At 34.8% G+C, this 16,712-nt stretch overlaps 1 protein-coding gene across 3 annotated transcripts; it reads right to left on the minus strand.

Annotated features, from left to right (window-relative positions):
• Nucleotides 1–752: 752 nt before the first annotated feature.
• Nucleotides 753–9,226, minus strand: LOC122304227 (kinesin-like protein NACK2). 3 transcript variants are annotated; one of them, XM_043116354.1, is made up of 15 exons: nucleotides 8,960–9,226; nucleotides 7,907–8,156; nucleotides 7,592–7,681; nucleotides 7,379–7,479; nucleotides 7,110–7,223; nucleotides 6,931–7,012; nucleotides 6,424–6,491; nucleotides 6,270–6,329; nucleotides 6,059–6,183; nucleotides 5,206–5,404; nucleotides 4,155–4,292; nucleotides 3,583–3,672; nucleotides 2,546–3,466; nucleotides 1,291–1,595; nucleotides 753–1,151 (listed from the first exon to the last, which is right to left on the minus strand). In XM_043116354.1, the coding sequence occupies exons 2-15, from the start codon at nucleotides 8,142–8,144 to the stop codon at nucleotides 824–826; spliced, it is 2,859 nt and encodes a 952-aa protein (XP_042972288.1). In that variant the 5' UTR covers nucleotides 8,145–8,156; nucleotides 8,960–9,226; the 3' UTR covers nucleotides 753–823. The 3 variants fall into 3 exon arrangements, with proteins under 3 accessions (XP_042972288.1, XP_042972290.1, XP_042972289.1); XM_043116356.1 differs by having other exon boundaries at nucleotides 7,907–8,166; XM_043116355.1 differs by having other exon boundaries at nucleotides 7,907–8,198.
• Between the last annotated feature and the right edge of the window lie 7,486 nt (nucleotides 9,227–16,712).

A 16,712-nucleotide genomic window follows, 5' to 3' on the forward strand; every position in this document is an offset into this window, starting at 1 on the left:
TTTTGCCACAAAAGTTCTCACATTTTGTTGCAAAAACCATGCCAACAACTGTAATTTATTGGAAAATTTAGGAGTTTTTGCGGTGTTTTTTCTCTCCAAAAAAATAATTTGCGCCAAAAAGATAGCTAGAAGTGGTTATTTCCGGCGAGCAAAACTTGAGTTGAACAATATGGACAGGCAAGAGAAAAGCTTTAAATTATAAACATTGTTAAGAGCAATGCTGCAATACCACTTTTCATCCTAAAGCTTATTATCCTTAAGCACGTGTGATATAATCTGTTATATTTCAAGTAGTTTTCTTATCAACAACTTTAATGACACTCACTTAAAAACTGCCACATAATCAAGTGTAACTGGGCATAAGAAAGATTACGATGAAGAAAAGATCCTCTTAATAAAAATATTCTTACATTAAAACATAGTTATATGGGAAAATAGTTGTGTTGATCATTTTCCCATTTGAATATGGTGTTTGTACACTGTTGACTTATTTACAGAGAATGTCTAAAACTAGATTAAGCTCCCCTATCAACACCTTCTGCGTTAGCCACCATCATAATCCTATTATGGGTACCAGAAACAATTACAATTTTCATCAATATTGGAAATATATAAATGCTATTTTTCATTAACCTATGAATCATTTGATGTCGCATAAAAAATAGACTTGCAAGGATGATAATATCATTTTTCTCGAAAACTGGTTAGGAAGCAGCAGAAGAACTCCTACGCTGGGTGTGATACCACGCAAGTTTACTCGACCAAAATGCTTCTAGACTAATATTAGAAATATTAGGTGTAGTTGGACTAAAAGAGTGTTTTGTTACAGATTTAAGAGATTTGAAATCAAATTCCAGCCCATCCATGTCTTCTTGTCAGAAGGGTATACGAAGTTTAGCTCAAACATCTCCTTACTAACATGCTCACCAGATTCGCAGAAACCAACCAACTTTGCAACAATTTCAGCACTCTCTTTTACATGCTGCATGTTATGAGGGTCTGTCCACAACTTGTTCACCAATTGCAATCTCCTTTGTTTTCCACCAGGAGGAATTTCCCATTTTGTATAAAGCATTTCTCTTTCCTCTACTGTTAATTTGGAATTCACCCTCTTTGCTAGATATTCCCTTTCTTGCTTAAGAGCCTTGATACTGCATTCAACACCATGAAACAAATGGTAAGGAGTTGTGAGGAATTAATTGTATAATGAACAAGTCGTCAACTACTTGTATCGGTTGTACAAAGATATATTATACAATTAGGAGGCATTGGTACTAATGCTTGAAGTACCTTGATGAAACTAAGCCTGCAGGTTCATCGCCTAGAAGTGCAGGACTTGCATTTCCAAGCTCTGCAAAGTGCAGCTCCAACCATGTCAATCTTCTAAGTTCAACCTCTATATATATCTCATCAGCAGGGTCTCCCCTAAATAACAAATAAAATTGAGTGCGGTGCAGAATTGAAACATGACACAAATGCCATAACATGACAATTTGCTTCCTCTCATCCTCAAACTTTAAATGCCATGGCTTTGGCGGAGTCTGATCAATTATATTCGGTTCATCAGCTCCAGCCGCATTCTCCAGCTCCAATACCTACATAAAATACAGAATGAAAGCAAAAGTTAAGGTACTCTTACTATGTGTTGGTTGAACATAATAAAAAAATCACACCCTATAAAAAGATTTCATATTCTAGAATAGAGAGCGAGTCAAAGTATTTATTATACTGGTCATCCAATATCCAAAAATGAAAATAATTCTTCACTTTTAGAAACTGTACAAGGTCTACTCTCCCTGTAGGTATGGGATACCCACCCGCGAAGGAGAGTTGAGGACTGAATGCCTTCAACCTTTCATTGGACACAAAAACCCAAAAGTACATACTAATCATCCACACGCAAGATCTTAAACACTAACCATACTAACACTTTTTGTTGGCTGGTTTTGTCAAAGCTCTCCTGACTCAAGTTTTATTGTTTTATCTAGTGAACTATTCACCGATGTATGCTTAGACTAATATTTTCATGACAAACATAAGATTGGATGGGGTTTTGAGAACACTTTCCTTTGTGAAACCAAACATCAGGAAAATTATAATAAATAGTTTTTTTTTTTCTTCTTTCTTTTTTCTTTTAATGGAATTGTGAAATCTAGGTGTATGGGTTTCAGACTTTGCTGGTTTTATTAATAAATATTTTTTGTGCTCCATCTTTGGTTGGTGAAACTCTTCCTGATTGTTTTTGCCAGTGGACATACCTCACATTGGGAGAGCCACATAAATATCGTGTTCTCATGTGATTGCATTTTGAAATTTACCAAGATTGTGATATATTCCATTGCAAAATCCGATGATCTAGCCAAGCAATTTTAAGATTAAAGACTGGAAAAGAAACATTTGCCCAGTAGATATAAGAGGCTAATTGATGTAATGGTAACTAGTATAGCTTAATGACTCTTACGTCTTTGAAATATAAATTACATCTTGCTTGCAGAGTAAAATTTTTAATTCTAAGGTAAATTGAGACATATAAATGGTTTTTTACCTGGCAAACTAGAAGCTGCTTTTGATATTGTAGCTTTGCCACCCGTTCTTTTAACTCAGTAACGTAAGTTTGAATGCTCCGAATGTTCTCCTCAGCAGCATTCTTGAACATCCTCTGCATTTTCTTCACATTAACAGAATTTGATTGCTGTGTAGCAGGAGTTCCCTCCATTGATGGGACACAATTACCGTGTCCATCACTCTTTACTGGAGTTACTTTACAAGGCATGGGGAATGTATCACTACTAGGCACAACATCATTATTCTCAGGGGCTTTGTTCTCTGTCTCAGATTCCATCATCTTATTAGAAGAGGACAGAGGTGAACATGGCGATCGAATTATGTTTTGCATGTTTGCATTGTTGCTCACAGCGAAAGGAAGAAATTTCTTCATTTTGGATTGGGTCTTGCACTTAGGAGTCTCCTTGCTACTAGCAAAAGATGAAACCAGCCTGTCTATAGATTCCTGAACATTCTCAAGCTTCTTTTCCAAAGATTCAATGGTGCTTCCTTGGCACTTCAATCGATTTATTTCTTCCATCAGGTTGGCCTTATCTCCGATCACAATTTCTTCAGGAATGGAGCTAACCACTTGCATGTCCTTTATTTCCGACAGCAGTTTTGCAATGGTTTCAGCGGCTTCTCCACTCCCTATTCTATGTGAAGCAACCTCCTTATGCAGTACTTCAAGGGCCCGGTTTGCTTCCTCACCAAGCTGCCTCTGCCGCTGCTCAAGCTTTCTTATTTCATGCACGAGCATGGATTGATCTGTTGAAGTAACTGATTGCCTCAACATTGCCTGCCTTCCAATTGCATTTCTTGGCCCAGTTACTGGGCTAGATTTATCAGAAACTGAGTCATTCTCACCAGGGAAAGCAAGACACCTAACGACTTGACAAGAAGGCCCGCATTGCCTTAACCCCTGTGTGGTTTTTCTTTTTGATAAGTAATGGTTCAAATATAATGAAAGATGAAATGTTTATTTGAGATAAAGATAAAAATATAATTAAAGGTGTATAACAGTGACCACTTTCGTACCTTTTGAGCTTTATTTGATTTTCTTTCCAGCTCAAGTTGGGAATGAGCAATGTCTCTCTGGCGCTTAAGCTCTTCCATCTCCCTCTCCATCTAGGAAATGTAATTTTCATTACAGTTAGATTTACATTGATTGATGATAGTCACTTTGTTTTCACTTTTTCAACTCCTCCCCTTTTTTGCATTGTCCTTTTGGTTGATAAAAGACTAGTACAATATACATTTCCTTATAAAGGGCTCAAAAACTGGAGCCCTTTAGGTCAAAGACCAACTCAAATGCATCTAAACAAGATTATTCGACTAGTGCCCAGTATATCATCGCGGTGCCTTTGTAGCCACATCCCTTGTTGGGGTAATATGGCTTCATTGACTTAAGTTAGGTTGAATCACACTTTTATGAAGCCATTTACTAGCAAAATCTATGTGGCTACAAAGGCACCACGATTAAGCTACGTCATTTAGAACATATATGCAGAAAACAGGACGTCCAAGACTTCTATAGATTTACTAGAAACTTAAAAAACTCACATTGTGGAACTTACAAATTATCAATTACTCAAAAAGAAAAGGTATACCTGTTGTATTTTTAAGTCCTTCTCCACTAGTAAAGACCTCAAACATGAAGATGAAGAAGGCTCAGGACTCCGTAACTCTGCTTCAAGTCTGGCCACTTCCTTCTGCAAATGCTTCACCAGTGTCTTGTCTGAAACAACCTAAACAGAAATCCAGAGGGATAATTAGGCTGTTTTGATTGTTGTAGGTACTTTGTAAGTATGCAGGATAACACAATCACCATAATAACCAAGATCCCAAGCACTATATTATTCTAGTCGCATGACAAGATCAAAAGATCTACACAAATAATTTCATTTAGAAAGATAAATTATGCACGTATATATACTTTAGAATCAATATATAAACAAATACAACCATACATTGTCATGTTTTCCTTATAAGCAAGATCTTGAATAAGGGCACCCAAGGCCCGCATGGTACGCAACTAACATGACCTATTTACTATATAATTACTTGTAAATCACAAGGTAAAGTGATTCCACGAAAAAGATAAACAAATACTTGAAATTTTTCTTTCCTTTCAGAAATAATTACCTCAAAACAGCTTGTTAGTTCATGTGATGGACTCAATATTGCCAAAGTATAACAAGTTCTCAGTAGCGATTGCAGGACACATACAAAACAGTAACTAGCTAGATATATGAACACATACATACATCCAATAATGCGTATGTTAATTCCAATTTGTGAAAAAAAAAAAAAACGTAGCACTGGGTTCCCAAATAATTATTTTGAATACTTCATCCTAAAATAAAAATCTTGGATCAGAACCGAGCTTCTAGCAAGTTATATGATCATGACTTATCCTAAGTTTCCAATAGCCTTGTCAGCCTCACTCAACCTATAATGAAGCAAGTTATTGAGAAACACATCTTTATAGCAGATTCAATATATGAACTTCAGTTAGCTGTTATAAAAAACACTCCATTATAATAATGTCACTAGACATTCAGGACAGATAACAGAGTAATTGCTATAACAGATGTCACTCAACATCGAGTGCTTGTGGCCAATATAAAGTACTGAAGTATGATTTGTTAATTATCATACCATGTTTACTTGGGCATTATTGGTAACTTCCTTTGCACTAGTTGCAAATGAGAGTGTATTCCTCGTTTGCTCCACATGACTTAAAGCTGGACTCATGGTACAAATAATTGCTGTCCGAGCATTTCCCCCAAGTGAAGACTGCAATATTCGTGTGAGTTTTGAATCCCGGTATGGTACATGGCCACTCCTTTTGCCACCACTGCAACCAGAAAAACGAATACGGCATATAATTACATGCAGTTGAATCTCATATATCAAGATACATTTAAGCTCCAAGGCCTTTCCATTGGTCAACATGGATATTTATTGATAGGCAAATTTTTACAACTCTCAGCTTCCAAATCCTGTAATATTCATTCATCAGAAACTTCTACTGAGTTATTCCACTGATTTGATTTGTTAAAGACTCATAAGTTTATCTCTCCAGTTTGGTTACCAAATGTTTCCGCATCAATATCATACAGAAGAAAAAGTGTGCAAGAAGGAGCTGAATTGTTAACGGCCCCTAGTATATTCATTTGTATATATATAGAAGTAGAAGTTACATAGCCATTCTAGAGAATGGCAGCTGGTGAGGACAGTCAGTAGGGACATCACATCCAGGTTATCTTCTTGAAGGGTACACTTTATACTAGTAACATAACAGAGTTTTATAAGCATCATGGTAATAGTTTTGCACACAATAGCAAGCAACTTGATTCAACTAGCATTAACAACAATTGAATTAAAACTTCTTTTTCTTTTTTTTCTTTTTTCTTTTTTTGGGAACATCACAACATAAATAAGACAAACTTATGAAACCGAGGTTCCAACTGTATCAGAATGGGATGCTTCCATGTTTGCATTTGCTTACCTTAGCTTCCTGATCACTGTTGTGAGTGTCAGCAAGCTACGGTTGATGTGACTGCCTTCCTTCAATCTTGTGCCATCTGCATTTGTTTGTGAGGCACGTTCACTTCCAGCAAGGTCCACAAGATTCTGCAATGTTCCATAACTCCGATCAACATAACTGAGTAACTCTTTACCGTTAAGAAGCCAAATTATTGGATAGCAAACAACCATACCAAACTTGCTATGAAAGACTTTACACGGCCTGAACTTTCCCGAAGGCTACTCTTTATTGTCTGAAAGGAAAAAAAAAGTAAAATATTCCCTTCTCATGCATCATTTACAGTAGGATGGAAAAAACCATACAATGAATACAATAGATAGACATACCAGCCTGAATATTTGATGTGATCTTGAGCTTTTATCATTTAGAGCAGTTTCTCCCACCTGCCTTTGAGCTGCACCCACAAATGGAATTGGTATAAGATTGTACAAGACATTAAAGACAATACAAAAATTATCTTAGTAAATGGGAGATCAGGCTAGTAGCTAAAGGCTTGCAGTAGTATTTATCTATCTTTACTTTCAGATTCATGAGTTGAATACAAGGAAAAGAAAAGCAATATGGTATTGAACATTGGAGATGAGTTAATTCCAGTAACTATCAGAGCAAGATCCAATGCTGGATGATATGAAAATCTCATTTAATAAAAACACTAAACATAGAAAAATGTACAGCTCTGCCAATAGACTGATCAGTCATAATACAAAAAAGATATGCACTGTGGACGTTGATGTGAATTGAAGTATGAAACCTGATAAAGATATGCATCTTGGACGTGAAGGAACTAAAGTAGGAAACCTTATAGTGAATAATTAACCTAGAGTTATGATCACCTTCACAAATGCCAATTAAATGGCGTAAATGTTGGCCATCCTTAACAACTTCCTCAACAAGTTTTTCCACGACAGTCCCTTTCTGCGTGTTTCACAACAACAGAAACAAGAATAGGGTTTCAGTAAAAACGTTGTAAATTCATATAACTTTATTCATAGAAAAATATTCTTGCAAGTACCTCAGGATCATCCAGAAGCCGAAGGGAACCAGATTCGCGATTCAGAAGGTCTATAACAGCCTCATTATAGATCTCCAAAGCAGAAGCACTCAAAACAAAATCCCTCTCTGGATGCTGTGAAATAACTCACACGTGTGGAGAAAATATAAATGCAACTTAAAAATAAAAATAAATAATAAATAATAATTAAATGATCTAAAGTTTTCCCCTCACAAGACTAAAGGAATCCCAGAAGAACTACAACTGCTTTTGCTATGAACCAAACTTACATTCCTGATGTGTTCAAAGATGTCCCTGACGGCATTTTCAGTAATTCCTCTCATCGTATATGTCTTACCACTGCTGGTCTGCCCATATGCAAAAATTGTCGCTGCAAGGGAAAAAGAAGTTTTGTACTTAGAATAGGCCAAAAGCACCAGTTATCACGAGGGAAACATAACTAAAACTGCAAGTTGCTGGCTGGATTTGCGGTATATAGTTACCATTCATTCCAGTAAGTGCTGATAAAGCAACATCTTTAGCGCCTTCTTCATAGACCTTCTGAGTTGAGCATGTAAGACTAAAAACTTTATCTGTCATGTAAATTACAGTAAATAAAGCTTCCATTTCTCTCAAAAAGATAAAGGGACCAATTTTACTGTCTAAAGGGACACTCTATCATGTACTTATGTGACTCAATTACAAAAAATGAGCGTTTAAAGTTTAAAAGGTTTTTAAAAATATTTTCCAATTAACAAAGTTCAACATTTAATTTAGAGAATCACAAGAGGAATAGGCAGTTTCCGTATAACATATACCAAAGGAGTACGTGGTTGCAGTACGCTCATGATTTGGGTTCTTGAATACAATAGTATGATCATCGATGCAATCCCAAGCAATCAGATCATACATTGCTTGCTCCTTCCGGCTCAGCGGCCTCATCCGAACAGTGACTAAAATTTTCTCCTCGCGAACTTTTGGACCACCGGGGGTGCATGACAGGGTCCTTTGTATCTTAGACAATGGCGTGGCTGGTGTCCCAACCATCTTGTCCATAACTGGTCTCCACTGTACAAAACTGATCAACTTATGCGGAGAGGATGAAACACTCTAAAACAGAGCAAAAGTATTCAGACTGATCATATCAGTATCTCTATATAGTCAATGCAAATAGCAATATCAATCGTATCAGTACGTTGTTTTTTCATTGGTAAGTTCTATGTTCACCTAGTGGGTCTTGAATTTACGATGTCACCCTCCACCTTGTTCTTAAAGGGAAAAGAGGTGCCATTTGAGCTATTGGCATTGATAGTATAAAGTCCATTATGGATATAAGCACTAAATTATCACCATATAATATCCAATGTTGTGAATAAACATGGCGCATGGTTGTAATTCCAGCTGATTTTTTAATGCAGTATTAACAAGAATCATATGGGACACAAATCGACTCCCAGGAGAGAAACTAAGGTTTCTCGGACAAACTAGTAAGATTTCCTCAATTCTTTCCCCAGATATGAAAGTGATTCCCCCGCCCCCGACCCCCCAAAAAGAATCCTAAACTCAGCGAGTCTCACGCATGGCATAATCAGCAACAATTTAAAGCCTGAAGGAGGACCTATCACTCAATGCGCAAGTATTTTCTTGCGCAGTCAACGAACTTCACCTGAAAGTGGTTTAAATAGATGAAAGAATACGGTAAAGAAAGCAGAAGTTTCTATAAGTACTCAAACTCCGAAGGACCGCTCTTCTTGATTTATTTCTTTACCAGGAAAATAAAAAATAAAAATGGCAATCCAACAAAAAGCATCTGAAGTGCAAGGAAAAAAAAATATTTCTGAAGTGAAGAAAATAGAGAAATGATAACTCACAGAGAAATCTTTGATTCCTCGAAAGTGCTCTAACAATGCCAGACAATCTAGTGCCCCCGCCTGAGGAAAGAAACCCCCGATTTTAAGTCGAAAGCGGTACGAATATTTTTTTCAGGGTTTTGTGAGAGGACTCTGTAAAATACTCAACCAGCGATCCACGAGAGAAGGAGAGAGAGGTCAGAAGAGATTCTTTGTCCAGCATATGGCCGTGAGGTTGAATTAGAGAGAGAGAGAGAGAGAGGAAGAGAAGATCCAAAGAACGTAACTGTTAACGGCTAGTTCCGCTTTCTTATTTATTTAGTTCATTTTTCGTTGTTATCCTCGGATCACGTCTGCGCATGCCCGCTCCTGAAAAGTTGCGAATTTGAATTAATTTCGTGGGTCCACTCTGAACAAAAATCCAACATTTTCCCGCAGGGCCCTTCAGGCTTTCTGGGCCAAGTTTTCTTCTCACAAAGCCCAATAATTCGCCAGCCATTATTAGAGCATTGCCCAATGCAAGTTTAAAATTTGGTTATATTGGTCAAAAAGCTCCTATATTGAACCAGCTAAATTCATGCTATCTTGACTTTTTACTACAGTAAATTAGTCTCCCTGGCCATTGTTAGCGAGCTATAGTAGGAGGATCAAAACATTGAATATTATTTTCCGTCCAACAACTCCTCTCTCTTTCTCTCGTATTCCATTCTCTCTTCATGGACGTTATTCTGTGCAACTGGAGGTGGCGTGGAGTGGTTCACAAACGGTGACTGAAGGTGACATGGAAGGCTAGCAATGCTCAGTGTAATAAGAGTAGGTGCTCTATTTTAATCAACAAAAACAGAAGTTGGTTGGGCATGGTTGCAGCAAGTTGAGCATGGTGCTTTATTTATTTCCTTGATGCATTCGAGTGCAATTCTTGATATTTTCTTTGACTGGCTTTTAGTGGTGAAGGCAGTGGGGGTCAACGGCATAATTGTGTCAAATTAATGACAGTGCCTAGTGCTAACTCTTGGCGGGTGGGTTGGTTTGTGTAAAATTGATTCTGAAGGGAAAGTGAGGAAGGTGGTTGTTGCTCCTGCATTATAGCTAACGATTTTGGAGAGCAGAGAGGGTTACAATGTTTATCCAAGAGTATGTGAAGTCCATTAAGTTAAAAATATTAGAAAATGGAGGCTTTTACATCGAGAGGTTGGTCCTCATGTAACTCAGAGATTGGTCCTAATTTTTTAATAAAATTATTAATTAATATATGAATTGTATTTGTAAAATATTTTAAAAAAATTAATATTATTAAAATATAGAATATTATATTATTATTTTACATTTAAAATAATTAGTCCAATGTGAACTCATATAGTTAAAATTTGATATTATAGCTAAAAGTTACCATTCTAGCTAAATTTTAGACTAGGCCATTGCCAAGTCTAAAATTTAGTTAGAATATTGTGTTTTGGCTATAATATGAATTTTTAGTTAAATTAGTCTACATTAGACTAGCTATCTCTAAGTTTAAAAAATAATATAATATTATTTATTTTAATAATATTTGATAATTTTTTTCTTTTAATATTTTACAAAGACACTACATATAGGAAGTTGGTATTCATTTGAAACTTCATTTGAACTCTTGGAGGGTCAATTTACTAGCATACAAGCTGTAGGAAATTCACAAAACCTCACCCTCTAACTTGATATTGATACAACACAACATTGAATTCCACTAAATTGAACCCAAAGCAGCTATATAGCATGAAAAGTTATCCAGAAATAAACAAACAAAATACATTGAATTTTATATATTCCATTATTCACTTTGGTGTAGAATTGAGAAAATATACTAGTTAATGCTAGTTACAGTTTCCAATTTAAACAATCACCATGTATAAAATAGCAATATGCTCGAGTCATTGTGTATTTGGAATGGGCAGAGACAGACCTATCACTCTTGAATCAGTCAATTTTCTTGATTCTTGTTTCCCCAACTCCTGCACTTTATTTTTATTTTTTAAAAGAAGATTGGCTATTAACATTCCTAGGCAAGACCAACATTTCTATATTACATCATTTTTTATTCTCAATAAAGTACTTAATAACTCAGAGGATTTGAGCAAGCACCACAATCACATCTATTGCAGATGCAGATGTAGGTGCAGATTGCAAATGCAGATTACAGGTACAGATTGTAGGTGCAATGCAGATACAGATTGCAGATGAAGGTGCAAGTTGCAGGTGCAAATTGCAAATTGTCTTATTGCAGATGCAGGTGCATATTGCCTATTATAGATGCAGATTCCATGCAAAGAAGAATATGTATAGAATTTTAAACCCAAGAAAAAAGAATGAACAGAAGTCCTATACAATTTTGACATTTTCTTTCTACTCTCTAATAGATGTATACTTTACAACATGTAAATCAACAAGTAGGAGTAAATTCATCTACCAAAAATATATCAATCAGTTGAATGCAAGAAATATTCTCTATTGTCCCAAACAGTTTATCAATATTCTCTCAAACAATTTATTTTTCATTTTATTTTCCTTCTATTTTCCTAGACAGTTAAATGCAAGAAATATTCTCTTCAAAACATCATTATTGTCCAAAAATTGGCTCACGTGCAGCCATGCACCTGCAACTCAAACAAAACTGTCCTAGGCATGCCATTAACAAACCATAGTTGCTAAGTAAAGATTGCAAGAACAATAAAAACTGAGAAAAATAAGTCCATCAAAAATGTCCCAGGCGACACCAAGATGAACAAAAAATAATTAACCTGGTGCATTTTCACAAACACAAAATGAACAAACTCTTTCTGCACCAACTGAAGACCACCAATAGCAGAAAATAAAACTGATGTTCAAAAATAGCCTTCACAATCCAGTAATTACCCCAAAACAATTCATAAATTACTCTTACAGTTCATTTTCTAGTACAAAATAATATGCTGAGAATTATACAACAATTCATAAATTTAGTTGCTACCCAGTCACATGTTCTTCCATCCCACATGTGGCTGAGCAGCCATTGAAATTTCAAAAAAATTCAAAACATATATTAGAAGTTAAACACCTCCATAAGGTGTTGAAGGAGATGTAGATGTACCTCCGGAATGGGATCTCCATTCCTCAACAATTTTCAGTTGAATGGCACCAAAATATTCTTGCTGCATGGCATTCAAGTTACTTAGATCTAGCAGCATCATCTTTGCCTCGAACTTCTTCTTCTTTAGTTCAAATGTTTCTGCTCTTTCATGGTCTGCCTTCAACACACCTTGTCTCCGCTCTTCCATGCTCGTCGCTCTATTTTCGGTCATCTTAGTTAAGGCAATCTTGATCTCACCATCTTTGCCTTCAATCGACTTCCGCTTCCTCTCCCTTTCTTTTTCAGCTTTTTTTCCTTAAGGTCTATCAATAAGAACCTCTATGTCCTCCTCGGCTATGTCAATAACAACTTCACCCAACAGTTTTTCTTGTGGCCTTTTCTTCTTACCGAAGGTAGAGATGTGTTGTTGCCATTTTGGTTGGTGTCTCAAAAGACACCAACAATGCTTCATTGTGAAATTACACCCTAACATCTCTTTGTACAATATCTTTGCCTTCTCAATCTATGGAAATTAAAGGAATATTCGTGAGTTCATGCTCTAAGTCCATCACAAATTGCATGAAAAAAGGAAAATGGTACATACCTTGTCTTGCTCCGTTGCACCACTCGGGTGAAATGACTCTACTTGTGCTATATATGCAAAAAACTTATTTGTCCATTTTTGAATTATGGACCATCGATTCATCGATGAACCCTCAGAACGGTTGGCAATGTTCGGTTTTTTATATTCATAATAAAATATGGTAATTCTTTCCTACATTTGAGTAGACTTTTGATCAGTACCTCTTATAGCATCGATACTAATATTGAGCCAAGCTGAGATGAGGAGGTTATCCTCCTCTACGGTGAAAGACGCACCTCTTTGGACTTTTTTAGAGGCTACCTCTTTTCACTATCATTGAGAGTTGCTTGGACCACAACATTAGAATATTGCGTTGGGGTGCCTTTAGTACACACAGGTACCTCCTCCGTATCAATTCTTTCTTCAGCAACCTCATCTTTGGCAAGTTTTATTCAGACTAATATTTGATCAAAAATTTCATGTAAAGTTATTTATATATATATTTATTAATATGAATAATACAGTTATATATAGTATAAGTGTTACGTACTTTTTTAAAAAAGAGTAAAATTTATTATTAAAAAGTTAATTTTTTTTTATGTATATTCATATTTTTTTTTAAAGAAATGTACGATATTTACACATTTTATAAATGTAAATATTATTTATCATTCTTCTCATTTCTCCACTATACTTTTCTTTTCTCCTCTTTTTTTTTTTTTTTTTTTTTTTTTTTTACCCTTTGTCGAGAATCTCCTTTCTCTTTAGAACAAGAGTAAATATTAAATTTAATCGATTAGTTTGATAAGTTTGAGTCATTTTGTAAGTCAATTGTTTAAATTTAATTCTTTTGTTAAAATCCTGATAGTAAACCGTTTATTTCGGCCCCGATAGTAAATCGTTAAACATACTAACATGCATATAACATTTAACATGCCACTAGGTAGTTAATAAAAAAAATATAATTCTAAACATTAAAAAATAAAAATAAAAAATAATTACTTAGAACAAAATTCAGGTTTTTGAGAAAAAAGTTGTAGAAAATAAAAAGTGACCTTAGGAGTAAGGGTGGTAATTCGTTTGCGTTGGCCGTATTCGCATCGTATCAAGTTATGGATATTCGACAGTCTAGATTGATCCTAACACGACCTATTAAGCTATACAAGCCTAACATTTAAATTATAATACTGTCCATTTAAATAACAGATCGTATTATGTTACTTGTTTAATAATTAATTAGAAATGGGTCAACACAACATAATTCATTTCAATATATTTCATGTAACTGGGTTAAACTAACCCGCATAATCTATTTGATCTTATTAACAAAATTACACATACTAGTTAAAATATATATTTATCAGTAGCCACAATATCTAAAAATAATAATAAAATTACTTATTAAAAAAATATCAATATTTTTTAGATTTTTAAAATCTAGTAAAACTAATATTACAAACTCAACAATAATAAATATAAGCATAGATCCAAAATTATAATCCCAACAACAAAAGCATAAACATACTTAGGAATGTCAAGATTATAATTCAAAAATAATAAAATTATAATTTTGAAATAAAATTTAAACGGATTATTACAAGTTGATTTTGAGTTGACACATTATAAATCTATTTATTAATCATGCATTAACAGGTCAACCCACTCGCTTTAACCCGAACTCATTTATCTCAAATTTAAATCTGTTAATTTCATGTTATATTTGTGTTGAGTTTACTGATCACCTCACATTACATATACTGTCATCCCTAATGATGAGTTCCTCCTTGTACGAGAAAGGTGATCCAAATCTATTAACGGCCACTTATTAGGCAACGCAAATAGGGCCGCCCCATAACTCAAATTGGACCACCCGAAGGGCGAGGCCCATCTAGCCATTCGTGGTTGACGTTGCGATCCATCCCGTATTCAGGCCAACACAAGGAGCCAAGGTAAAGAGAAGGGAAAGACCATCCCCTCCTCGACTTTTTGTTTCTTAATAAATATATATATTTTTTTTAAGTTTTTATCCAATGACGTTTATAGTTTTTTCTTCAAATTCAGGTTTAACTGTAACATAGTTTTTTTTTTTTTTTTTTTTTTTTTATGTAACATAGTTGAGTGTTTTTAGCTAAACATTAGCTTTTTTAGTCTATTAGCATGTATGTTGAATTCTATTATGTACAATCATTTTTATATATTTTTTATGCACTCTACTAATACAAGTCACATTGTATTAGTTTCACATGAGGGGGGTGAATTGAGTTGTATTAAAAAAAAATTAACAATTATAAATCAAATATATAATATAAAATATAAACAAAATATGAAATAACAATAAATATAAGGAGTAAGGGTAAGAGAGAAGCAAACTCAGTATGTTAACGAGGTTCGGCCCCACTGCCTACGTCCTCGCCTCAAGCTACCCCTTGAGGATTCCCAAATTCACTATTCAACCTCCTTCAGGTGGAGATAGAAACCTATTACACCTTTGAACAACACCGCTACAAAGGATCCGTGTAGAACACCCTCTACACTTGCAATCACCTTACACGTGGTGATTCAACTATTCCCTGTGTAGAATACTTTCTACACACACAAGGGTTATACACACCCTTTTTCTGATACAAAAGCTGATAGTGGGTAGGTTATCAGAAAACACTCCTCAACGAGTGAAATAAAAACAATACAGCGCAAGCTATATCTCTCAAAATGAACAAGGATTAAGGCTCAATGTTTAGAGAAGAGAGAATGAAAGCTTTGAATGAATGTTGTATGCTCTTGGTGTTGTGAATGTGAAGCTCTCAAATGATCTATTTATAGGCATATGAGACTTCATATTCAAATTTAAAAAGATTCACATGTCAAAGACAACATCATTCACTTTTTCAAAAAATTCAAATAAAAGGTTCTTCTTTTTCAATTGTCAAAGACAACATCATTCACTTTTTCAAAGAATTCAAATAAAAGGTTCTTCTTTCTCAATTGTCAAAGACAACATCATTCACTTTTTCAAAAAAAATCAAACCTAATCTTTTACTTTTGGCATATGACAAAATGAGCACACTTTCATTTTCAAAAAATTCAAACCTAATCTTTTACTTTTTGTATAAGTCTAAAAAAAGCATCAATCACTTTTGAAAATATTCAAATAAAACATGCACATGTGAAAGATGACAATCAATCATCTTTAATATTTTCAAAGTTCAACCCTTTAATCAAGGCATGCACATGCAAAAGATGACAATCAATCATCTTTCAAAATTTTCAAATTTAATTTTCAAAAATATTCATGCACATGTGGAAAATGTATTTTAATGCTTTATGATAAAATATTAATTTTGAGCATTAATCCTAATTTCGAATTTTGAAGAGATTTACAACATTACTCTATAATTTTAATGTGAACTTGTTCCATTCTTGCTCATGCTTGTTTCCTTGATGTGCTTGACTCCATTGTGTAGACAACTTGAGCTTGAGACTTCTTTATTCTTTGAATTCATTTGTTATCATCAAAATCCATGTGTAGATTTATAATCACATGAAACTTGAAACCTTGAGTTCAACAATCTCCCCCTTTTTGATGATGACAAATATTTGATAGAACTTGAAACCTATATTAATACTTAAGCTCCCCCTGAAAATATGCGTTAGTTTTTCAAGCAAAAGTATAAATATAATTCCAAGCATATATAACAAGTTTAGCAATTTAAACAATGTTAATGTTCTAGTCTAACACTTCTCCCCCTTTTGGCATCATTAAAAAGGATCCGCAACAAGTAAATAGACTGAAGAAAACGATGCGTTTAATAGTCACTGTAGATAGTTGAAAAATGGAGCCGTCCGTGACCCGACAAGTGCTGCAAAGCCTCGAGGCCTAACTCTATGAATTTAATACGGCTAAAGATTTAAACAATCGCCTGATGTTGTTGACAAACGGGATTGAAGGCTCCGAGTTTCTATAAAAAAATGATCATTTTCATCTATCGGATGCCAAAAAAATAATCACTTCTTGACCTGAGTTCTATTTTTCCACAACGATAGAATGGCTGAGCAATTCTCTTCCACTAATGTTCCAGACTTGAATCAGGAACCCTTGACGCATCAATCAT

The sequence above is a fragment of the Carya illinoinensis genome, chromosome 3, assembly GCF_018687715.1.
Source record: "Carya illinoinensis cultivar Pawnee chromosome 3, C.illinoinensisPawnee_v1, whole genome shotgun sequence".
Taxonomy (NCBI): Eukaryota; Viridiplantae; Streptophyta; class Magnoliopsida; order Fagales; family Juglandaceae; genus Carya; species Carya illinoinensis.

Excerpts from the sequence above, each read along its gene's own strand:
- LOC122304227 (XM_043116354.1), bottom strand. The coding sequence starts at position 8,144 with ATGGACAAGATGGTTGGGACACCAGCCACGCCATTGTCTAAGATACAA. Across the intron at positions 6,330-6,423 it reads CACATCAAATATTCAGGCTG|ACAATAAAGAGTAGCCTTCG; the intron begins GTATGTCTATCT and ends TTTTCCTTTCAG. Across the intron at positions 3,467-3,582 it reads AATCAAATAAAGCTCAAAAG|GGGTTAAGGCAATGCGGGCC; the intron begins GTACGAAAGTGG and ends AAAACCACACAG.